General features: G+C 40.7%; 1 protein-coding gene across 1 annotated transcript; it reads right to left on the reverse strand.

Annotated features, from left to right (window-relative positions):
• Positions 1 to 478: 478 nt before the first annotated feature.
• On the reverse strand, positions 479 to 23,741 carry ANKRD22 (ankyrin repeat domain 22). The gene is made up of 6 exons (XM_075842657.1): positions 23,648 to 23,741; positions 14,223 to 14,414; positions 13,061 to 13,168; positions 9,973 to 10,050; positions 3,073 to 3,171; positions 479 to 712 (listed from the first exon to the last, which is right to left on the reverse strand). Exons 1-6 carry the CDS (start codon positions 23,666 to 23,668, stop codon positions 635 to 637), a joined length of 576 nt encoding a protein of 191 aa, XP_075698772.1. The 5' UTR covers positions 23,669 to 23,741; the 3' UTR covers positions 479 to 634.
• Positions 23,742 to 26,681: the final 2,940 nt, after the last annotated feature.

The raw sequence follows: 26,681 nt of genomic DNA on the forward strand, positions 1-26,681 counted from the left end.
ATAGTAGCCTCAGTCACGCCTGGGCCCTGGCATCTTGAGGGAGCCCAAAGGCCTCTGCTACATAAAAAGGCACACGTTCTTCTAAATGGCATCCACGGCAGTACGGACACCAACCGCGCCCGATAGATTCCATTGACTTTAATGTGTTCTGTCAGGCTTCCATCATGGTATTCGTAGTACCACAAAAAAGAATAGTGCAGGATGCTGCACTATTTTTTTTCAGCCATTTTTGACCAGATCTGCGCAGCATCCTACGTAATTAGTAAATATACCATTTGCTATGTGAACATACCCTAAGTTATAAACCCAATCCCAAGCCCTCCCCCTATAAAACAGACACAGGAATATCCTACAACTCTGCATAACTATGACTGATCTTACATTTTTTTCAATGGTTTTTATTAATACTTTATTATAATCTGTAACAAAAAATATACAAAACTTTTACAGAAAATGAGTCAGTAAATAATATTGCAATCTAGACAAAGAATAAATGTTCAAAACCCCATAAATGTCCATTTCCGCGATGCTTTGGGTGACATAAATTAGACAGTCAGTGAAAGTAATGTAAACACGCTTCTTCATTACCAGCCTTCCAGTGCCGCCACGGCAGGTAAATTTATTTCCTTCAGTATTATGAAGACTTTTTCATCAAGTGTAAGATTTTTTTGAATTTTAATCTCTCAGCGATATCAATGGAAGTTTCCCCGTCCTGTTAAGGAAAAAAACAGCCTCTAACTAAAAATGCATATCAAACATGCCATGTATTAAAGCGTAATAACAGGATTTCCTGCCAAGTCTAAAAAATTGCTGTATTATAGTAAATTCAACTCCGGATTTGCAGCAAAATCCACAAGTGACTTTTTCTGCCATGACTGGCCTTGATCTAATAATGTTTAGAGATATTGACATTTTTCGAATTTAATGCAGAGGCCATTTTTTACATTGACAAAATGTTGGTTGTCATTTTGGAATAGCTTCCCAACAGTTTTCTGGGTGTAAACACAATTAAACATAAGGCCTCATTTACATGAGCGTGTGCGTTTTGCGCAGGCAAAAAAACGCAGCGTTTTGCGTGCGCAAAAGGCACTTGACAGCTCCGTGTGTCATCAGTGTATGATGCGCGGCTGCGTGATTTTCACGCAGCCGCCATCATAGAGATGAGGCTAGTCGACGTCAGTCACTGTCCAGGGTGCTGAAAGAGTTAACTGATCGGCAGTAACTCTTTCAGCACCCTCGACAGTGAATTCCGCTCACAATATACAGCAACCTGTGAATAAAAAAAGACGTTCATACTTACCAAGAACTTCCTGCTTCCTCCAGTCCGGTCTCCCGGCCGTTGCCTTGGTGACGTGTCCCTCTCTTGTCATCCGGCCCCACCTCCCTGGATGACGCGGCAGTCCATGTGACCACTGCAGCCTGTGATTGGCTGCAGCCTGTGCTTGGCCTGTGATTGGCTGCAGCTGTCACTTGGACTGAATTGTCATCCCGGGAGGTCAGACTGGAGGAAGAAGCCGGGAGTTATCGGTAAGTCAGAACTTCTTTTTTTTTTTTACACGTTCATGTATATTGTGATCGGAAGTCACTGTCCAGGGTGCTGAACCAGTTTAACTCTTTCAGCACCGTGGACAGTGACTGTCTCCTGACGTCGCGTACCGGAACATTTTTTGCCGGGTTCGGTCAAAACGAGTTAGGCCGAACCCGGTGAAGTTCGGTGCGCTCATCTCTAATTTGACACTCCGTTTGGATGTTTGTAAACAGAAAAGCACGTGGTGCTTTTCTGTTTACATTCATCCTTTTGACAGCTCTTGCGCGAATCACGCAGTTCGCACGGAAGTGCTTCCGTGCGGCATGCGTGGTTTTCATGCGCCCATTGACTTCAATGGGTGCGTGATGCGCGAAAAACGCACGATTATAGAACATGTCGTGAGTTTTACGGAACGCACTCGCGCTGCGCAATATTCACGCATTGTCTGCACTGCCCCATAGAGTAATATAGGTGCGTATGACACGCGTGAAAAGCACGCGCGTATATTACGCTCGTGTAAATGAGGCCTAAGGCAATTGTGTTTTAGAAGGGTGTGCACACTGTTATTGAATCTGGCACATTCTGCACGATGAAGAGATACTGGCGTACCGTTCCCAAGGTGTGCCGGTATTGACAAAAGCTCCCTCACTGAGAGTTGGTCTACAGTTACTTTGAAGGTAGAAGTGACAACCAATAGGCTGGCAGATCCTGTTGGCTCCATAAAAATGGGCGCTAAAAAAATAATCGAATAATGGCGACATCTCTGTAATTAAAGTTTGGCTACTATAAGGTTACTTTCTAAAAAATATTTCCATTCTAAAATGTATTTTATTTTTCAGTTGTTCATCTTCAAAAATAATAAAACTATGAATTAACCACATTTTTTAACACATTCCATTTATTCTATTATTTATCTTATTTATGTGAGTGACTCCTCCAAATACATAACCCTCATTATTCATTTATTATTACCTTCTTGGTGTCTGTGCGGCTTTCTTATTTCAGTAACGTAGTAATGAGCCAAAATTAATCTTTACATAACACCACGCAAACATTTGAGGCATTATGGTCCTTATTGGATTCCTCCATTTAACATAATTTATGACCCCTTTCTCCACTGCCCTTAACACTTACTCCCCCTGGCTCAACATTGCTTTGGGCCCCTAATTTAACATAGCCTTATATTTTCTGTCCTAAAGACCCCTTGGATTTTTGTGATTCGCCCTGTTGTAATAAGCTGCTTTCTTTTCATATACAGGCTTTTTTTTAATCTATTGTGGGTGACAACCATTTTCATAAAAAGGAAAATGAGGTTGTCAAAGCCCCACCTTTGTTGCTAGCATGCCTTAAAACTATGACTGCATACTAATGTGATAATACTGCCCAAAATGTTAACATTTTTCTCTAATCGTCCCTTGAAAAGAAAAATCATTGTACATGAAATATCTATAAATCAATATATTATACTCATTCAAATACATCCAAAATAGTTTTTCTGGGCTTTTTTTTGGAAACCTTTAGACAAATCTTATTTTCATGCTTACCTTATTTTTAATGGTGGGATCAGCCTTAGCGTCCAGCAAAATCGGTACTATACTTTGACTCTTCATCTTACACGCATAATGTAGGGCCGTGTTCCCTTCCTAGAACAGAATGCAAATAAGACTTTATGAAATAATACATTGATTATTGTGGATTATTCCTATTCATAAAGTTGTAGTGTAAGCCATATAGTCCCAGCAGCACCAACACCTGGCAGATATTAGGCATTCCAGAGCTCATATTAAAATCGGTGTATATGCATTGACATGCTGGGTCCTCCAGAGCGAGAGACGTTTTATGTAGCCTCGCTGGCGAATAGATGTTATGGTAGCTGTAAAAAAAAAAAAATGTCTAAGCCGGACAACCCCATTAAGGCTAGAATTACTTATGCAGTTTTTGATGCATTTTATGAAGCATATGTGGACAGTGATGTCAGGAGGAGAGGAGTCCTAGGCAGAGCGCTGGAAGCGGCTCTGCTCCGGGACTCCGTCTCTGGGGAAGCCCCTGACATCACTAGCCGTATATGGACAGTGTTGTCAGGAGCAGAGCAGGAGTCCCAGGCAGAGTTCTAGTAGTGCTCTGCCATGGACTATGGCACTGGGGTTGCCCCTGACAACACTGTCCATATATGGACAGTGACATTCCTGAAGCGGAATCCCCAGCGAGAGCATCGGCAATGCTCTGTCTGGGGATTCCACTTTTAGAAGGAACCTCAAAGGTGCTACCAACAGGGACGGAGGCTGTGTGATACTACCATGGAGGCGGGCTATGTTTCACTACCCAGGAGGAGGGTCTGTGTGGTGCTACTTGGGAGGGGTGGGGTCGTGTGGCGCTAGCAGGTAGGGGGCCTTTGTGGGGCTATCTGGGAGGGGGTTGTGTTGCACTACAGAGGGCACTAAATTTATGGGAGGTACAAACTGGGGGCCTGACGTCTATATGGGGGCACACAGTGACGTTTTCTGTCATTTTACTGCTGCCGTGAGTTCCCCACATAGGGGCCTACTAATTCTGTGTTGCCCAAGGGCCGAAATAAACCTGGAGCCGGCCCTACAGTCATGCCTCCAAAAAGGAACCCTGCACTTAGGCAAAAGACTCCTGTGGTAAAGAGCATGGCTGCTGCCCAAGCTGCTGAAATCTCTGAACATAACCAAGCCCGTGGATTTCATCATTCTCATAAATTGAACTTGGACTTTATTGGATATGTTGGCTTCATATCAATAGGAAATGAAGTTTTTAACCACACACACACACACACACACAAACAACAAACAAATAGACCAGTGTGAAGCCAGGTAACTGTGCTATTCTATATTATATAATATATTATATATATATATATATATTATAAAAGTGAATGTCTGTCTGTCCTCTATGGTCATCCAAACGCCTCAACTATTTGACCCCAAATTTGGCACATAGGTACATCGGGTGTCCAGGAAGATTTTCGTAAAGGTCCCGATCTTGCTGCTGTTCTCGGTTATCAGCCATTATCATATGATCATGATCCAATACTATAAAAGTGAATACAGACATTCGCTTTTACAGTAAAGTTGCTTTTATCTGGCAGTAGCAGGTAGTGCACTTTACAAGATAATCCTAGATGGGAAGGTATAGGGGAGCGGTTACCCATAGGAACCAATCAGATTACTGAGGAAAGCTGCATTACTAGCTGCAGAGACTCTTCTTGACCAACTGCAAGCTGATGAAATGCGTCTTACTGCTGCTCGAGCTTTTGAAACTCCTCAGCAAACTCGGGCTCTCTCAGCAACAGATCAGGCAGGTGGCTCCCAGAAGGGCAGAGACTCCTGCCCAAACCCAGGCCAGAAAGCAAGCTGATAGAGCGCATCATGTTCAACGTGCTAATGAGTGGGCTTTCATGCATGATGCGGTTTTTCAATTACGATCCAACCAAAGTCTATGGCCAACTGGTAATAAAACTGCCAATGTTGTTAATCAACAGGCTCTGTCACAGTCTTATAACTCCATTTCCTACCAGTTTAGCTGCTACCGACTAACGGAAACCTTTGGTTTTAGTTTGTGTCAGTCAGGGCTTCGTTACGATGGAAAGCTCCATCGGAACGGAGCCCTGACGCAGATGTGAACATAGCCTTATGTAAATCACTCCCTTTACAAGCAGGAGAAATCTGATAATTTGCTGGCGGGGCAACGGGTAATTTAAATTCCCAGCCATTTTCCAATAAATCCATCATGAAATAGAAATGCTGAGCTAAACATAGGCTCACACTTGATAGAGACTGCTCCTGCACAAGAGCAGATGGTGACGTTCAACATGATTCACTTGCAGGTTTTAATGCATTCTTTGTCTTGGGGGTGGAATAAAGCTTTTACGTTTCCTCTAAGGAGTGGATTGTGTTGCTGCAGGGACTGTGTGTTCAATTCAACATGCCACTTGATGCACTTAGCACACAATGAAAGGGAACCATGTACAGCTCTTTAATGTTCTCCTTTCGACATATGAGATCACTGGAGCTGCCAGTAAATCACAATTAGCCAGATAATCTATGTGTGAGCTGATATTACACAAGGTTGAGACCCTGCTATAGATTCGTAAAGTCAATAAAAAAATAAGAAAAGCATTTCTGTAAATAGGAAAGGACGTTCTGCTTCTAACAGGCAGAACAAGTGGTAAACGTAATGTCAGACATTCAAAAATTACTCGGTCATCTGTATTCGATTTTCCATTGCCGCTAGAGGCACGCATTGGCCATGGAGCAAAAAGACCCCCTCCCCAAATTTTATGAAAAACACAGATACATATCTCGATATCCAGCTTAAATACATTTAGCCTAACTAATTCTGACGTTGGAAGGGAGGAAGGACTGTCGAGGAAGAAAGCAAGGGTGGGAGGGAGCGATTAAGTGCTGTTGTGTGCACGGGGGTTGTTACCAGTTCAACAAACAGATCAATGTTGTGCGTTTCTCCCAGTGGTGCAGATTTTGTACTTATAGTCTTTCATTTAGTAAAAGGGCATTCGCCCAGAACTCCCTCATTTTCTTTCAAGAGGTCCATCAGGTTTAGAAAAGGTTTCTACCAGGTTCATGACCTTAAACAGTGCAGGGAATTGGGAATCGAGGACACAGATTACCTGGATTTTCTAAACCCGATGGACCTCTTGAAAGAAAATGAGGGAGTTCTGGGCAAAGGCCTGTTTACTAAATTAAAGTATATAAGTACAAAATCTGCACCACTGGGAGAAACTCAAAACTTTGAACTGTTCGTTGAACTGGTAATGAAGAAGATGGAACAACTGGGGGCTAAGGGTCCACACCAGTATCAAAGCAACCTCACATCACCGGAGATTGCTACATTATTGAAGTTAGAAAATGATAAATCTATTGTCATAAAGCCGGCTGACAAGAGGGGGAATCTAGTGGTCATGGACATATCAATATATAAGATGATGTGCCAACGTATATTACATGATAGAGACAACTATTGAAAACTTTCAAATAATCCTATACATGATGACACAGATGAGCTTAAAATCATCCTATGTAAAGCCTTGAAAGAGAATTTGAGTTTGTGTCCAAAATATCCTCAGATTCCCACTTTCTATAGTGTAGCCAAAATACACAAGGGCACGAACCCCTTGAAAGTTCGGCCAATAGTGTCTGGTATAGATGGCCTATCACAGAACATCAGTGTCTATGTGAATAATATCTTATGGACTTTGTTCATGCTTTCCCCTCCTATGTAAAAGATACTACAGACATCCTAAAGAGATTAGAGGGGATAGAGATTCCACCTGGAGCTTTGCTGGCAAGCCTGGACATGGAGGTTCTATATAGCTCTATACCCCATGACCAAGGATGTGGGCCGGTGCGGGGCTTTCTTGAAACACGGGGCATACAATTTTTATGGCACATAATGAGCTAGTCCTAACTTTGTTGAATTAGAAAAGATTCGAAACAAGAGGTTATCTGGATTAATCTAAAGATAGAACCAGTTTACTGGGCCCAAAAAAAATAAATGGAGACGGAGACATCAGCCCCGATCAGAATAGTGGGAACCTATGATAACAGACATAGTGAAATCAGAAATATTTTTCATAAGTTTTGGGGGATTTTAACTGCTGACAAAGACCATAACAAAGCAGTTGCCCCACACCCACTGATCACCTTTAGAAGGGGAAAGAACCTCAAAAATAGCTTGGTCCATAACCGATTTACTGAGTGCTTACCACTGATAGGATGGCTCCCCGAATACCAGCGGGAACATTTAGATGTGGATGCTTAAAAGCATGTAAATATATAGCAAAAAGTAAAACATTCCGGAGTGCAGTTACTGGACAAACATTTAAAAATAGAGAATTTGCAAATTGCAGATCTAAGGGTGTTGTCTATATGGCCACATGCACTTGCCCACAAAACTATGTGGGTAAAACGATCCGGGAATTTCAGAGAAGAATCCTGGACCATATACGTGATATCCGTAGAGAAGAAGATACATGTTTAGCAAGACATATGCGAGAGAAACACAACAACAAAGAGGAAGAAATCACATTACAGATTATAGAGGTGATCAGATCCTCCAATCGTGGAGGTAATCTAGATAGACTCCTACTCCAAAAGGAACGTAGGTGGATTTACCGACTAAAAACATTGAATCCAGAGGGTATTAATGACTACATGTCATTTACTAGCTTTATATAAGTCCATAAATATAGATATACATACTTTGGTTATTCATGGATAATTGGCTTTTTATTTTTATAGGACTAGACAGTCCCTATATATTGAAATTCAAGTTCAAAATCACAAACCTCAACGTATCAGTGCCTAATATGAATAATAGCCTACACACACTTCATTTAACCCCCCCCCCTCTACAAACGGTACAATGATAGATAAGTTAGGCCACAGATCACATAGTACTATAGATGACCATAGTATATCCCGATAATGCTCCCTCACCCTGATGTGGAGGTGGGGTTGGAACAGTGTCTGAGCATTGCTGGCAATGGGGACGGGCTATGCGCTGTCATAGATTGCAGCGCCGAGTCTCCAGTCACTACCCCGTACGTCACCAAGGGAGGCCGGTCTACAGCCGATCTGTGAGTGGCTGTGCATGACGAGCCCCTTACCAACGTGGCGGGATATGCACTACGTGCTGTGTCCTCTGATTGGATGCAATACATAGGGGCAGAGCTTCTTGCCGCTAACAGCGGCTCGCATTTATATCCACGCCATGCATGAATCTATGCTCTAGTACATTGTACCCTTAGACTTCTAGAATGCTAGAAGATCTAATATATTAACTCTGCAGGCCCCTGAAAATTTACAGCAGATGAACAACATAGTAAAGAAACGCGTAGGGCTAGAAGTAGGTAGCCACATTGCAAGTGTGTTCCAATAGCACTGGAGCCAGACCCTCTGAACCTGGTGTATGTGATTAGGACAGGATCACATACAGGGATAGCTCAGTGCAGACACTTTTACAAGTGGGGTTACCGGTCCCCTCCTGTGCTAATATTGTTTTAAAATATAAAATAATATATAAAAATATTAAAATATAAAAACCAATAATAAAACCTAAATATAAATTAATAAAAATAATTATAAAAATAAGAAACAATTAAGATAAGTAATATATATGGAAATGTAATCATGTCTAGTTTTTAACACACTAGTTGGTCTACCTAACTACTTCAAATAGCAAGGGTCAATGTAAAGTGTGAAAGCACTAGTAAATATCATTAGTGATACATTGGTATCAGAATTTAGTTCATGCTAATACATTAAACGAATCAAATATCCATGGTTACGTTGTAACAAAATAAAGTATCCCATAAGGGTAAAAGATTCAGTGAGAAACAAATTAGATGTTCTAGGGAAAATAAATATTGTTGACAGTGAAAAACTTCATATACATAGTGCTCTACAATAAATAGTACCAAACAGATTGTTCCACCAAAGTGTCCCACAATATATAAGGTCATACAGATAGTGCCCCCAAAAAATAGTGGCCATAACTTACCGGCCCGTGGCTTTCTGTAGTCTAACATTCCCCTTGCCGGCTTCAAAAGAATAGATTGCCAAGTAGCCCACAGACAAAATGAGGCCTGCTGCTTATTCAGAGAATGGCGCGAGAAGGAACTAAGAAAGATTTCCCTAGAACCCGCAGAGGAAAGAAGTGGGATTAACCAGTCAACTAGTCAGGAAAGTGGGCAAGGGGTAGGTGGAGTAGGTGGTTGCACAAGGCACCATGGTGAGGGGGGGGGGATTTATGGATAGTTAAAAAAAAAAAAAAAAAAAAAAAGCCTTTATTTGTTTTCCCAATCAGTGTTTTGCTGTGAAATAAAAACGTTAGGGATTGGTGAGGGCACAAAGCTACAGAGAACAAATTAAAGAATGTTAATAAGGGCGGGCTCTGAACACACTTTGAAGAGTACTCTTGAAAATATTAGAGAACAGAATTGAGAAATGTAGAATTCCCAGCATTCCTGCTCAATTTTCATACATACAGCTTAGGCTATGTTCACACTTGCATCAAGCCACGACGCTCTGCTGGATTGGTGGGCGTCGGATACCAACCGTGCCAGACAGACCCATTGACTTACACTGAAGCCAATCCAGGTTCTAATGTTTGGCATTTTAATGGGAAGAAATGTGCTGCATGCCGCACTATTCCTCCCATCAAATCTGACAGAATTTACAATGGAGGCTGAAATGCAAATGTTTCATAGCCGAAGTCTATACAATGCAAACAGCATTTCTGTAATTGTATGTATTTATTACTAATAAAGATGTGTAATTTTTTCATATGTGGATATATACGGACTCTTTTTCTCTAGTTTATTATTTAATGCAAACAGCAATGTAATAAAAAGAATACAGTACTAATAAAAAAAAAACATCTACAGTGACAGTGCTGTGACTTACAGAATCTGTGGCGTTGACATTGACACCTGCACCCAGTAAAAGTCTAATGAGTCTTTCATTCTGTTTGGTCTTTGATATCTGAAACATATGAGACACAAAACACAGGCACATATGAATGAATTGGAGAAATGTATTTTCGTGATTTTGTGTAATGAACATTTATCACGCTGATTCCAACAGCTTTTTCTTTTAATGGATTTATGCAGCTCACATTGAACTCAAAGGGAGCTATATAAGACTAGGGCTACACAGCGACATGTCGTGCGACAGGAAAATCGCCATGTCGCATGCAACATCGTAGATGATTGCCTATATGTTCGCGTTGCAACATGCGTCCTAATGCAACTGCAACACAACAGGGCAAAAAATCCAAACTTGCTGGATGGTGAGTCGCATGCGACATGGCTTTCCATAGACAGTAATGTAAATTGCGTGTTACTGCAAATCGTGTGCAACTTATGAGTGACAGATCTTTATAAGATCATGACAAAACAAACCATGAGTCACAGCTGCATGCGACTCGCACACAAATCGTGCCCAAAAAAGTTGCATGATTTTAAAGGGGTTGTCCAACTTCTGACAACTGATGAATTATCCACCAGATAGGTCATCAGTAGGTCATCAGTAGGTCATCGGTGCTGGTCCGACACCCGGACCCCGCACCAATAAGCTGCTCCGGTGACATGTGGGCACCAGATGTTGTGGCACATAATGCTATGGACAGAGCCTGGGAGCAGTTGGCTCCATACATAGCATAGCAGCCGTGCTGCCGAATTGCAGGTCCACTCCTTTTCACTTGAATAGGAGCAGAGCTGCAGTATTGCAGCTCGGCCGCTATTCCGTGGCCAGAGCTAACTGCTTCCGGCTTGTACGTCCGTAAGGTCTGTGGGCTCCTATAATCCACGGCCAGTGCCGGATTGCCTATACAGTCATTTTGCCCCTGCTGTAGACTGCACCAGAATCTCTCACGTGTAGCATTGCCAGCTTATATTCATGTCTATAACTTTGCGCTAATTGGTAGAGCAATATTCATCTTGATTTGCCTTCCATGTCATATAAAGACTATGTACACCTTTGAAATCGTTTTTTGTTTGCTTGTTTTTTTTAATAATAAATGTCTATCAGTGTGTTTTGTTTCACTTTCGAAATATTTTTTATCAAAAATTATTTTTACTTTTTGAGGTACACCTGCTTTGTATTCTATATACAGAGCAGCTGTATCTAGCGCTGAAACCTGTATTTCTCTGGTCAGGATCGAGCTGTTCCTTACTTAGATGTGATATATTCCAGGTGGATCCTGCATATTAGAGACACGCAGGAAACGCTGACACTGAACCTCTCAGTGCCGCTGTATCTCAGGCCCCATGCACACGACCATAGAATTTGTCCGTAATTACAGAGCGTAATTACAGACCCAGTCACCTCTATTGCTCACGGACAGTGTCCGTGCTGTAGAAACACTCTGCATAAGGCCTCATGCACACGACCGTATTTTTTCACACCCGTAAATACTGGCGTAAATACGGGTCCGGTGTCACACGTATTCCACCCGTTTTGCACCAGTATTTACGAACCCGTGCTCGTAAATATGGGTCCGGTGTCACACGTATTCCACCCGTATTTACGAGCACGTTTTTGGCAGCAAAATAGCACTGCACTAATCGGCAGCCCCTTCTCTCTATCAGTGCAGGATAGAGAGAAGGGACAGCCTTTTCTGTAATAAAAGTTAAAGAAATTCATACTTACCCGGCCGTTGTCTTGGTGACGCGTCCCTCTCTTCACATCCAGCCCGACATCCCTGGATGACGCGGCAGTCCATGTGACCGCTGCAGCCTGTGATTGACCTGTGATTGGCTGCAGCGGTCACATGGCCTGAAACGTCATCCAGGACGTCGGCCCGGATGTCGAGAGGGACGCGTCACCAAGGCAACGGGCGGGAGACCGGACTGGAGAAGCAGGAAGTTGTCGGTAAGTATGAACGTCTTTTATTTTTATTTTTTACAGGATAGGGGATACATGTCTTTTGTTTATGGCAGAGCGGGGAGATACCTCCCCGCTCTGCCATAGTTTTCATTGTAGTCCCGGCGGTAGTTACGCCACTGGGCTGTGGCCTGCAGACCGGGTAGTCCCCTGACCTCGCCTCACCTCGCAACGCTCCCGTAATCACGGGTGAACACACGGAGCCACCCATGATTACGGGAGCCCCATAGACTTCTATGGGATGCCCGTGCCGTTATTACGGCATGAAATAGGGCATGTTCTATCTTTTTTAACGGCACGGGTACCTTCCCGTGAGCAAACGGGAAGGTACCCGTGGCTAACAGAAGCCTATGAGCCCGTTATTGCGGGTCGTAATAACGACCCGCAATAACGGGTGTTTTTACGGTCGTGTGCATGAGGCCAGATAGGACATGTCCTATTTTTTACTTTTTACGGAACATGCTCCCATACTTTAAATGGGCGCACAGCACATGTGGGTGGCTGTCCACGGCCGTCCGCAGCCGGCCGTGCCCGTAATCACACACCGTGATTACGAGCATGGTCGTGTTCACAGAGCCTCAAAAAGTAAAAATAATTTCCAATAAACACTATTTAGAAAGTTGCACTAAACACATTTGAATAAAACAAAAGCAAAACAATTTCAAATGTGTACAAAAGGTGCACATAGCCTTTAAACACTAAGTTTAACATTTAGGGGTTTCAAAAACATCTCTTATTTTAAAGCGTACCTATCATCATAATTGTTTTTACATCATTAAGCTTCAAAAAAAATGTGTGATATATCTTATTAGGGGAAAGTGACATTTCCTCATCATCCAGCAGCGTCTTCAGCTGCCCAATTAATTATTGTAATTAGTTATTTTTCTGATCGGTACACTTTAATGAAACTATAGGAATGATTCACCTTTGTAACGCTCAGTATGGGTTAGCATCATTTTGCTTGATTTTACGTGAAGCTATTTTTCAATTCTTATAAGAGACAATTAAGACGTTTCCTTCCCCACCCACAAGGGGTGCGTTATTACATACATAGTAAAATATACTTTGCTTCTAGAAATATAGCAATTTATCATTGTCCAGAACTCACCAAGATAAAGTATCCAATCAGCATAACCGGCATCAAGATTACAATTAGTAAGTAGTCCAGGAATGTGAACCTTTTTCTTACAGCATAGTGCAAACACGTCCTTTCTTTCTGTAATCGGATAGAAGGAGAACGTTTTTAGTGAATGCCAATGAATCACCTTCATTTACTATTTAATGTCCTTTTTATTATGTTTGACTTGTGGGTAACCCTACAGTTACCAAGAGAATAGAGATTGTTACAAGCAAAGGGATGGGTGCTTTAAAAAGTTCTTGCTGAGCTGCACTTTCGTAGGGTGACTTTAAATGCTACGATTTGCGTTCAAGCCTCATAGTGTAAACTTTCCTGTGCAACTGAGAAAGCCACCCTTAGAAAGTTCGTATACACAGATACAGAATAGCTTAGTTCTTCTCTAGTTATATATACAAAGTGTAGTAAACTAAAAAATACTTCCAGTAAAAAAACAAAACCGCATACTGCTCTTAGATCTGCATGTACAGTAACCATGTGAAGCCTTTCCCTTCAAAGATCAGCCATTTGTACTGCAGACCCTCTTCCTAATTCACTAACAGTAAGTTGTCATCATACAGTGGAGCTGCAGCCCGGCCACCGGTCACGCGGTCCACAAGTCTATCGTGTGATGTTTATGGCTTTTTACTTGTATGTAACAGTTCTCATTAGTAATAACCAACAACATGAATGCTCTAGAATAGATAATAAGATATTATATGAGATTAGAAAAAAAAGAGTCAGCATTTTTTTTGGGGCCAGAAACAGCGCCACTCCTGTCCATGGGCTTGTCTGGTATTGCTGGTAAGCTTCATTCACTTGATACTAGATACAGCCCATGGACAAGACTGGCGTTGGTTCTGGGGAAAAAAGCAGACTTTCTTTTTTCTTATCTTATACAACCCTTTAATGTTTAATCCTGTGCTAATATAGAGATTGTTCCTAACTGAAGGGAAACATTTCATCCGTTATATAAAGCTTTTATGACATGATCAGTGGGATAGTGTAGTCACTAGTCTTAAGACTAGTGTACCTTGGGAAAAAACATAGAATTATTAAATAGACCAGTGCTGCCGGTCTGCAGAAGTTTTAGATATTTAAGATGTAGCTAAATGTAAATCACATAAAAACAATGTATAGATTTCTCTTAACTTACCGTATTTGTGAGGTTGATATCAGCAGTCCTATATAGTAAGTAATTGACTACTTTAATATTATTTCTTCTACAGGCACATATGAGTGGTGTGTCTCCACCAAAGTTGTCCTTCACATTAACAACGTCACGATTTTCTTCTACAAGTGCTTGGACTTCATCTAGATCATTTTCATAGGCAGCTTGACAGATTGGCTAATGAAAAAGATGGATCCAGATTATTCCACAATAAAATTAACGTCATATCACTATGAATTACCTTTAATGCCTACATTCTACTGTAGTTATATGGTGTGTGTGTGTGTGTGTATATATATATATATATATATATATATATATATACATACATAGAAATGTATGGCATTACAGTACATATGTCAGTCATTGACTTGTATTGTAAAAATCATACTGCAGTGTATGCGTTTTTTTTTTGTTTTTTTTTGTGGTTTTAAATAAAATAGAACCTATGTTTTTCTATACTGCAAAAAAATATATAAAAATAAAATAAAGTATCCAAGTGTTTATGTGGGCCCATACAATCATTAGGCCCATACAATCCTTTGGACATGCTATGTTACAAATTTTGTAATTGACATTCGTATATTTCTTCATACGCTGGATTCTAAATTACACACTTATTCCCAATAGTACAATCTGCATTTTAAATGTTTTTTAGATCTTAAAGTGGCAACATAGTCTCCAGTACTACCGTATTTACTATGAGTCACGCGTAATATACTGGTGGTGAATTCTGAATAATAATGAAGTATGCGCAAAACTATTTATATCGTTACGATCGATGTTTTCATTTAAGGGACATTCTGTCCTTTTGAAACAAAGTATGTTGAATCACTAAGTATACAAATGCAACGTTTAATTGATAAACACCAGGGACAAATTGATTAAGATTGATAATTATTCTAGTTATAGTGCTATGTACATTCTGTTTACTTTCCTGGTTTCTGTTTACTTTGCTGGTTTAATTGCATCCGTTAATTATGTTATAGACAAAGTAGTTACAGAACTCGATGACCATATTGATCATATGTGCACTTGATTTCCTGAAAATAAAAGTACATGGAGACTGGGGGATACTGAGGAGCATGTCACCTAGATACAAACTACAGGAAGATTGAACCATACTTGTGTATGTTTCTAAACTCTCGACTATTATGGTTGAAGGTTCCAAGCATTATACCAGCTGTAACCTAGTTCTATATTTGTGTTCTGTGATCTCACTGGCGTCATTAAACCTAATGCATTTCCCGTCCCTTTAAGGTAGGATACATATTGTTCTATGTAAATGCATATATTCTATTCCCCTTAATAATTATACAGTTTTTACCAATTGGCATGTGCACAGAGCATGAACAGTAGTACACAGAGTGCCCTGCCGATCCCAAGACCCACACCAATTAAGCAATGGCATGTCCTAGCGATAGACCATCACTTCTGATTTTGGGAAATGTTCCCTAATTTCGAACTGTCACGGATTACAAACATTTTTGTTACCTGCTTGATGATATTGATATCTAGATTCATCTGCACTGCAGTATCTATGCTAAAAACATGATGACTACATTCTCATATAGTGAAATTAAATAGTATTTACCCCCCACCTTAAATTTTTTTTGTCTATTTTGCATAGTTGTGACAGGAGGTTTCATGAAATAACGCTTGTTCACTTCAACTTGCGATTTTCAAATTTTTTTACTCTAAATTTCTGATAGTTTTTAAGATCTATGCTTGTAGACATTGATTTTGGAATATTCATTGCCCTACATCCATGAAAATGTCTCCTGATCATGAGATGATTACACAGGTGCATGGCTCGTTTCAAGACAGAACTCTGATGACTGTACTGTAAGGCCTCATGCACACGACTGTAGTTTTACAGGCGCATACTATCTGCAATTGCGGATAGTACAGGACACATTCTATCCTATGGGCCAATGCACACAATCCATGTATTGTCCGGGAGTCCGAACGGCAAAAAGATAGGACGTCATTTTCCTGTCCGCAACTGCGGCCCGGACTCCTTGGAGTCAGTGCGCATTTTGTGGGTGCACGGTCCGTGATTGCGGACAGCCCACGGATGACACTCCTCGGCCTGTCCGTGCCGCAATCACGGTGGTGTGCAGGAGGCCCTAGGATATGTTCACATAGAATTTTTGTTTTATGTTTGGCATATGCGCCAGGAATGCTCCAGCTGCATAGACTTTATGGATCCATAGAATCCCATTACACCAACATATGGCAAAAGAATGTCCTCTTTTGGTTCGAGGGTAATGTGTTGGCACATCGACTATGCTTCAGCGTACAGAGACATCCCACAAAGAAACATATACCGCATGATAAATGTTTCTTTTGTATAGGAGCCTATGCGCTCCCAATGTATGGGAGTACATGATGTTGAGTGCACACGTTGGGAGATTTCCTTGGTGCATACATCACATTGCACGTATACTAAAAACCAACAGTGTACAGAGTCTAAGTAGTGCCATTCACCTGTCTGGTCATCACATGACTGGAAAAGATTTCTATACTCTGAATGTAAACATTGTTGTGCTTTTTTCTAAGTCATTCATTTGTAAACTGCCTGAAGAAGGGGCCTCTGTGCTCTGAAAGCCGCATATAGAACTTTTATGGTTAGCCAATAAAGGTATCATACCTATTATACGTTTGTCTTTTTTGACACAAAAGTATTTAACATTTCATATTGTCTCTGGCTAACACGGTACTACACTATTTTTTACTGTACTTCGTGAAAATGGAGGATACCCCAATGTACCGAACACAAATGGATCTTAAAAACCTACTGAAGAAACTGGCACAACTGAATAGCGACATATTCTTCCTAACCAGATGCAAAAAGGAGAATCTTATCCCCAAAGGCCTCATGATCAAGAACCCAACGGAATATACCTACAACACTCACTTTTCACAGAAACTTTGCTACAGATCATCGGAAAGACTGCGGAATCACTTTATTGGATTTTTTTACAACAAGAAAAGAACCATCCAAAATGAGATAATTCCCTAAGTGATACAATACAAGGACCTGGATCAAGTCTAACCAAGCAAGTATTAAAGGAATTCTACAATAAATTACAAAATCAACTTATCATCTGCAAACAAAAGAAACTCCACAGACTAAGGAAGAAATCGGGTCTCAAAATACAAGAAGGAAAGCAAAATCCACATAACCATTTGGATATACCGTCCTCTGTTGTAAACCTCTCTCAGTATGAACCAAGCAAAATGGAAATGAATGTTCTATCTAAAGGACTTACATTTTGTCCCACTAAACCACTTGACAGAGCCCAGTTTTGCAGTGACGTGGAGGAATACTTCCGCAGATTGCGGCTGAAAGAATTCTTTTCTGACAAAACAGATATGACATCACAAGCCGGGATGGGAAAAGAAACATCAAGAAAGAAGAAGACGACGACAAACTGGACCCCACAACCTGGATACAATCAAACTCTGGATTACTACATAGACTGCTTCAGAAAAAAAGTTAAATCTGAGATCTTGGACCAACAACACAAAGTAACACACAATCTCAGCATGGAGGAAAGGAATGCAACAAAATCACTAAAATCCAACAGAGACATCATCATCAAACCAGCTGATAAAGGAGGCGCTGTAGTGATTCTGAATACATCCGATTATATCCAGGAGGCACACAGACAACTCTCAGACAGAAAATACTACACCCTGCTTAATGAAGACCCCACCAAACAATACACAGTAGAACTTGTCCGTATCATCAATAATTTCAACGCTGTATCAGACAGTTTAATGGACCTTATACCGGACAATCCCAGAATGGGAACATTCTACATGTTACCTAAAATACATAAAGAAGGCAATTCAGGGAGACCAATCATTTCAGGTGTTGGGACTTTAACTGAGAATATTTCTGGCTGGGTGGAAAATCTTCTAAAGCCCTTGGTGAGGTGCACACCCAGTTATGTTCAGGACACCACAGACGTCCTCTGCAAACTCTCAGCCCTAGGTCCACTACCAGAGGGAACAATATTGGCAACTATGGATGTGGAATCTTTATATTCTAACATCCCCCATGAGGATGGCATAGCCGCATGCCAACACTTTCTTCAAAAGAACAATCTAGCGACAGAGCCAGCCCTACAACTCATCAGGTTCGTACTCCATCACAATTATTTTTTATTTGACAAAGACATATATCTGCAATGTATGGGAAGCGCTATGGGTAGCAAAATGTCACCACAATATGCTAACCTGTTCATGGCCAAACTAGAGGAAGAGTTTTTATCAACCTGCGCAACTAAACCTCTAGCATATTTCCTGTACATTGATGACCTGCTGATAATCTGGACAGGCTCTGAACATGAACTGCTTTCTTTCCACAAAAACTTCAACAAGTCCCATCCTACCATCAAACTCACTCTCAACTACTCTACAGCTCAAATACATTTCCTGGACATGACCATATACATGAGAAACAATGCCATACAAACAACAATCTACCATAAACCTACAGGCCGTCTAGCATATCTGAGATGGAACAGCTTCCATCCGAGACACATAAAGAAATCCATAATCTACAGCCAGGCTCTGCGATACATACGGATCTGTTCAGACTGTGAAGACACAAAACAACACCTGCTATCACTGAGGTATACATTCTTACAACAGGGATACCATCCAAGGATTATAGACGATCAGATCTACAGAGCAATAAAAACTCCAAGGAGCAATCTTCTGGAGTACAAAGAGAAGGAAGACAACAGCAGGGTGCCCCTAGTGGTCATATACAACCCCCAAATGAACATCTTGAGGAAAATTGCTGCTGATCTCCAACCCATATTTAACAAAGACAATAAACTGAAGGAAATATTCCCAGATTTACCACTCCTTGCCTACAAACAGCCACCAAACCTAAGGAATCTCCTGGTCAGAAGTGCCCTCTCACCACCATCAGAGACTGGCACTTTTCCTTTCAACAGTAGAAAATGCAAGACCTGTACCAACATCTTGTCATCAAACACCATCCAGATACCAAACACGCAGCAGGACTATAAAATCACTGGCACGTTCTCCTGTACATCCTCCAATGTAGTGTACATGATCCTGTGTACAAGGTGCATCAATAAAGGAATCTACATTGGAGAAGCAATACAAAAACTACAAACCAGGATGAATCTTCACAGACATACAATAAAACAGGAGGTGGATACACCCGTGGGAAAACACTTCTCTGGACCAGACCACAGTTTGGCAGATTTAAAGGTACTCATTCTGAAGGGTCATTTTAAAAACAACAGAGAAAGAAAAATGTGGGAATTCAAGATGATGATAAAATTCCAGTCATTGACACAAGGCCTCAATCTAACACCAGGATTTATGAGCCACTACATGGACACACGTCACGTCCCCCATCAGACTGACTCCAGATGCCTTAACTCCTAAGTCATCACCCCTATAACCTCAGTTTTATTGCCCCGGCTTATCTTAATGATGTATCACCTCATGTACTAATTGTCTTTGTGTAACATCTAAATGTTGTGCTTTTTTCTAAGTCATTCATTTGTAAACTGCCTGAAGAAGGGGCCTCTGCGCTCTGAAAGCCGCATATAGAACTTTTATGGTTAGCCAATAAAGGTATCATACCTATTATACTTTTGTCTTTTTTGACACAAAAGTATTTAACATTTCATATTGTCTCTGGCTAACACGGTACTACACTATTTTTTACTGTACCAAGTAGAAAACTTGAAATCTACAAGGTATTGTCTTAAAAAGTATATTAGACAATTGCATTACTTTTCATTAATTAATAAGCTTTATTTCATAAAACTGGAATATCCCTTTATGTTCAATGTAATATAAACAAAAAAGAACCTTTAGGAACCCACAACATTTATATTAGGATCAGTTCTCTCATTTATAGGTATCCGTAAAGCCTATTCAACATGTGTTTTACTGTTGTTGTAGTAGTACAACATGTGTGGTTTCCCTCTGTTCAAATGAATGGGGGTTACGGAGACTGCTAAGTGCGTTATTATATGATTGGACTTGGCTGCAGATACTTTTTTGCTGCACATTAAAGTAAATTCTCAATGACAATATGTATAAAATTGAAGAAATCTCAGCATTATATTTCAGTCCTGAATTCATGACATTCCTAACTAAAGATGTCATTTTCCTCCCGAGGCAAAAAAATGCTACAGGGTGTTTTATAAGCAGATATTTCATGGGTTTTCCTAGGACAACTCTGTGCTGATAAGATGTAGTATGACATGGAATGTAGGTGAGTATTAAGTCAACATGAAACCTTAGGTGACTCACAAGGTCTTCAAGAGTCGCCCAATAGAAACCATGCACACCTTCATTCATAGTTGCAAACTGTCCGTCTGTCTTTTGTCATATGAAAACCGTTTAAAGGGAATGTGTCATCAGAAAATGACCTATTGCTTAAATCGTTCTATCTTAAATATATTTCTAAAGAATTAAAATTTTGCTGTTATTGATTTTTTTTTTTAACAAAAAAAAATCTTGAAATCTTACCGTTTTCCCTCTGGCCACTCAGCCTTACAATAGACGGACACTTCCTGTTCTGTAGAGATCACTTCTCAGCAGTCATCTCATTATCATCACAGGCAGGATTACAATGTAAGATAACACCTATATAGAAAACACAGGATCCACCATTGACAGTAGGTGACCGACACAGCTCCCCTCCTATCCCTTCCACCACAATGACCTCTGCACAGGTAACAGAGCCTGCCTAGAAAACTCTCCCATAGAAGTGAATGAGTCAGCTCCTGTTCACAGGTTCCTATGGTCCATGTGGCTGCTGTAAAGCATACCTCTAAATGTTGTTAACAGAAGCTCAGGCAAGATCGCTGCCCCCATAATCATGTACAGAAAATAGTAACAATTTTCCAATCAGAAAATAAAAGTAGATTCCAAAAAAAGAATATGTATCAGTATCTGGTTTTAATTATTAAAATAGATATAGGGGATTCTTTCCCTTTAACATTATTATTGTATTATAATTTAAGGCGGTTTTAACGTAGTGTTGCTTTTTAAGTGGGTACATCAATTATACATTTGTGCCCCCTGCAGCATTATGCCCTCCATATAGAGTCCAGCTATATCCTCCTTACATCGAGTGTAAACACGTTTCTTTTAAAAATGAAGCCACAATGTGATTATATGGCCCCGAGATGGACTAAAATGCTTTAAGCTCTGTTCACATCATGTTTAAAGAGAACCTTTTACCTGCCCATACATGTGTAGCTGAGTGCGGCAATGTTATAGGCAGGGCTTTACAAACCCTGTCTCACTTTTAAATTATTTTTCTATCTTCCTCCATTATTTACACATCGGTGCCGTTATATTTGGTGCCCAATATGTAAATTAGCCCCTGAACTGTCAATGGGGCGTTTCTATCTAACTAAATAGCAAGGGGGCGTGATCTCTTCGCTCTGACACTGTCCAATCAGCTAAGGGCGGCTTGCACTGGGTTCCCTCCCGCGAGAACACACACAGACTGCGAGAGCTTTAGGACCACCATCTGTTTGATGTGCATGTATACTTCTGATGGATGCTCTCAACGTATGCAACTGTAAGCCATCACATTAAAAGGGGTTCCCTAGGAAAACTCTGTACTCTGTATGCCATACAGTTGCATGTCTCCCACATGCCACCATTGAAAAAAAACAAAAAACTGATAAAGTGCGGTATACAGTATGTTTTTTTTGTGGTGCTAGACTGCAAAGGTTAGCATAGCAGGCTACAGGTGCTTACTTATGATTGCACTGAATATACAGATAAATCAGTCAAATGTTCCTAGAACATCCTGTTCTCCAAAAAATTCAGACTACAAGAAATCACACCTATAGCAAAAGTATAGTATAATATACATACATAACATACACATTTTACATGGCTATTTTATGTAAGCTTCCTGTTGCACCTCAAGATGTTAAAAAAGAATAAGGATGTGTGTCTGAAAAGTCAAATGAAAGGGAATGTGTCGCTAGAATTTTTGTTATTTTTTTTGGTTAAACTGTTAGTATATAAGTGATTACACATTGTTTTAATTTTTAAAATTTTTTCACAAGTCAGTAAATATTTTAAATTAGATTCTAATTTATAACATTTCAATGTGCTTGTTACTAGAGGGAGCAATTCCCAAAATTGCAGCATTGGCAATGTGGTAAAGCAACCTCATTGCTTTATCCTGCAAATTTGGGGTAGACACACTCGCTCTAGTGTCCTCACACAATCCCCCCTCCCTTATTCTGGCTAGTGCCAGGAGAAGGAGGGGGTTGAATGTTCAAACCTCCTACACTGTGTGCCGCCATTTTCTGAGCGAATGCACAGTGTAGGAGGATTAGATACAGTGCTAAGCAGACAGTATAACATGAACATACACGAACATAATAAACACATCACATACACAAACATAACTTACCTGCTCCTGCCGCCGCTGTCGACTCCGCTCCTATACCTTGCGTCTTCGCTGCCTTGAACATATGGCCGGAAGCCGCGACCGGAAATCGTCTTCTTACTGTCCGGTCGCGGCTTCCGGTCCACATGAAAATGGCGCCGGGTTTTGCTCTGCCAAAGACCCTCCTTTTGGACTGTGTGGGAGCGGCGCATGCGCCATTCCCACACAGACGGCGTACGCTATAGTGAATGGAACGGCTCCCGTTAGCATTCTCTATGGGGATGTATGTGTCGTATTCCATCTCTGCATACAGAGATGAAAAAAAAAAATGCCAGCCCCCATAGAGAAGTAAAAGTAAGAAGGTGTACCTTGATCATGATGCGTTAGCTAATGTACCAAGAGCTTCCCATCCATCACGTCCAGTGACTTCATATGGAGATATCATGAAACACCATCACACTACCGCAGTGCCCGCCTGTACCCGGACCCAGGCGAGATTGCCACCATTTAACCTACTATATTGCCACTGCCGCCATAAATTGATTCTGTAATTTACAAGTTCTGTACTTCTAAGGATCTCCTGGTCACACCATTATATAGACCATAGACAAAACCTTGCACTGCTTACATTGCTATGTATATATACCATATTCAACTGCTATGTATATGTACCACTTTTCCCCATTCGGTAGCAGTGGTCGATAGGAGGACTACATTAAGCCAGACAATGTATGTGACTCAATGCACCTGACATGTCAACCATCAAAGGCTACAATTCACTCAATTCTATAAAAGTCATTAGAGGTGAACACTGTTGTGTGACTTTCAACTAACTTCTAAAGGGAGAATAAAGAGGTCTTCTGACTTCAACTACATTGACATCGCACCATACAAGTTGAGTCATGATAAGTCGGTTCGTAGCGTCAGCCTAAATATGAAATTAAGATCACGTCCCCACAAAACAAAATTAACTTACACGTACCTCAGAGTACAAAATTCCCATGTCCTCTGTAGATTCTGATAATTCTGAGTTGATTTGTAAATGTAAAGATCCCCTCTCTTTACAGTCAAGTGCCTTTACGTGGTGATAGATAAAATACAAAAAGGAAGTAAGACCTTACATAGTATGTCGATACTTAGGTGGAAGTGTGAAACATCCTGACTTGAAGGAATTGCTGCTAAAGACGCCCAACCCATAAAGTGTCGTATTACTCAATAACATGACAGGACTAGAACATGTTCCAACATTGGCTGTCCCATTCATTCTGCATAAACTGACAGCACAGGGATTTATGTGACGTTGCTTTGTAAAAAAAGAAAAAAAAAAACAACATAGAGTGGTTGACTAAAGCAGAGAACATGTAGTATGGACTTTATGGACTTTGTTGGTCTGATTCCCATTCACTCAATGGCGGCAGGTGCACTGAGGACTTCGTAGTCAAGAATTGGGTACCAGGAGAGGGGACAGGATACGATAAGCCAGTGGATGAGATGAGGATGTAGTCAGAGGACAGGCAAGGGGTTAAAACCATGAGAAGAACTACTGGTACCTGAAAACAAACCCAAAGGAGCGGAATCCAGTAACAAGGCCATGGTAATGGTCAGGGTCAAAGTCAGGAACAATACAGAACACAAAGAATGGACCTTAAATCACAGGTGAGGAATTACAGGCTGGATCGTGTTTTTTTTTTGTTAATTGTTTTTTTTAATTTATTTTGTAAAGGAAAAAGAAAATGCATAACATACAATGATCAATAAAAGAGAATATAAGTTGTATCACAATAATACAGAATATAAGAATGGTAGGGAGTTATAACAAACGTTACTCAAATATATTGCAGGCTCTGCTAGGGTCTTTGTAGTAAATAGATAATGATGCAGAAACTTCCGGCGGTGAATATAATCTGAGGTAACAAACTCCACACACCACCCGATTATGTATGTAAACTCTGTCAGAAAAGAGCAGTGAACATTTAAAACGTATACAACAAGACAGAAGACTGGCACAAAACGGTAAAGGGGGGGGGGGAGCAAAGAGATATCCTAGTCGTACATGGGTACATAAGAGGTTAGTATAGGTATTGTGGAAGCTCAGGGTGGTCTAGAAGAGTCATACGTGTGGCTGGATCCTTTTTAACTCCTTCCCGACACTTGACTTATCCATACGCCAAAGTCGGGTAGGGGAAGTATGGAACGGGCTCATCGAGCCCCCCGCAATGTAATCGTGGGGTAGCGATGGTTGCTATGGCTGTCTGGGGGCTTAATGAACGCCCCCAGGTCTGCCATCTTTGTGCTCCTATTAAGCCCTGTGGACTTAATAGAAGCCTGTCAGAATCACGATATACTGCAATACATTAGTATTGCAGTATATCGTGCAAGCGATCTAACGATCGCTGGTTGAAGTCCCCTAGGAGGACTAATAAAAAAAGTAAAAATTAGTAAAATAAAGTTGTTTTTTTATGTAAAAAAAAATATGTAAAATTAAAAGTTCAAAAACCCCCCTTTTCCCATTTTCCCCCTAGAGAATAGTAAAAATAAATAGACATAATTGGTATTGCCGCATCCGTAAAAGTCTGAACTATTACAATATATCATTATTTAAACGCACCGTGAACGACGTAATTTTTTTTTATTGTAAATGGCAGAATCTCTATTTTTTGGTCACCTCATCAAAACGTTGCATTAACCCCCAAATGATATAATTAAACACTACAGCTTATCCCGCAAAAAATAAGCCCTCAAACCACTTAATCGACGGAAAAATAAAAAAGTTGTGGCTCTCGGAATTTGGTGACACAAAATTAATTTAAATTTAAATTTAACATTTATATTACACCTAGGTTTTTACTTGTAAAAGTAGTAAAATATAGAAAAATATATATATATTTGGTATCGCCGTAATCGTATTGACCCACAGAATAAAGTTAACATGTTGTTTCAATTGCACAGTGAATTCCGTAAAAACAAAGCGCAAAAAACAATGGAGGATTCGCTATTTTTTTCATTTTGTACCCCACAAATATTTTTTTCTCATTTCCTAGTACATTATATGGCACAATAAATGGTGCTATTCAAAACGACAACTCGTCCCGCAAAAATCAAGCCCTCATAGGACTATATAGACGGAAAAATAAAAAGATGGCTTTTGGAAGGTGGGGAGGAGAAATCGAAAATGAAAATCTGAAAAATGGCTGCGGCGGGAAGGGGTTAAAAAGGCCATCGACGGGCAGGTGGAAGCAAGGGAGTACGGAGGGCAACGCTGGAGGAGAGTAAAGTGGTGAATTAGGATGCATTTTACAGAGGCATACCATTTTTTACAGAGGCATACATCATTTTTTTCTGTTGGAGTCCGCATGAATCTCAAAGAACAAAATTGTGGCGTTCTCCATTGGATTCCATATGTATGTACATATTCTCCCCTAGAAGCACATCTCTGCAGGGGCAAACGCAGGATTTTTAAAAAGGAGTTTCCAAATGCATACGTACCTTAAACCAAGTCATTTTCACTATGTTCTCGCTACCCTTTGGTTTTTACGCTATGAGTATTGGTTTGCATGTATCCACCAGCCTAGCCCTTTATATTACAATCTCTAATTTAAAGGGATAGGTTAGTGCTTATGTTCTGACCAATACGCATAGTGTAAAAACCAGATTAGATAGTGCCGCACTCCGTGCCCCCTGTAGATAGTGCCAAAGTGCCCCCTGTATATAGTGCCACACACTGCATAGTGCCAAAGTGCCCAAGTAGATAGTGCCACAAACAGGACCCATAAAGATAGTGCCACAGTGCCCATGTACAAAGTGCCACACACGGCACCGTGTAGATAGTGCCACATGCAGTGCTCATGTAGATAGTGCCACACACAGTGCCTATGTAGATAGTGCCACCATGCCAATACAGATAATGCCACAGTGCCTCTGTAGATGGTCTCAGAGTACCAATGTTGATAGTGCCACAGTTCCCATGTAGATAGTGAAACAGTGCCCATATAGATAGTGCCAAACACTGCCCCCTG

This window comes from Rhinoderma darwinii, chromosome 11 (assembly GCF_050947455.1).
Source record: "Rhinoderma darwinii isolate aRhiDar2 chromosome 11, aRhiDar2.hap1, whole genome shotgun sequence".
NCBI lineage: Eukaryota > Metazoa > Chordata > Amphibia > Anura > Rhinodermatidae > Rhinoderma > Rhinoderma darwinii.

Bases quoted from the DNA above. Each gene is read 5' to 3' on its own strand.
- ANKRD22 (XM_075842657.1), bottom strand. From the start codon at position 23,668: ATGGGAATTTTGTACTCTGAG. The intron at 10,051-13,060 runs GTGAGTTCTGGA...CATATGTTTCAG, and splicing joins TGATTGGATACTTTATCTTG to ATATCAAAGACCAAACAGAA. The intron at 3,172-9,972 runs GTAAGTCACAGC...ATTCTGTTCTAG, and splicing joins ATGTCAACGCCACAGATTCT to GAAGGGAACACGGCCCTACA.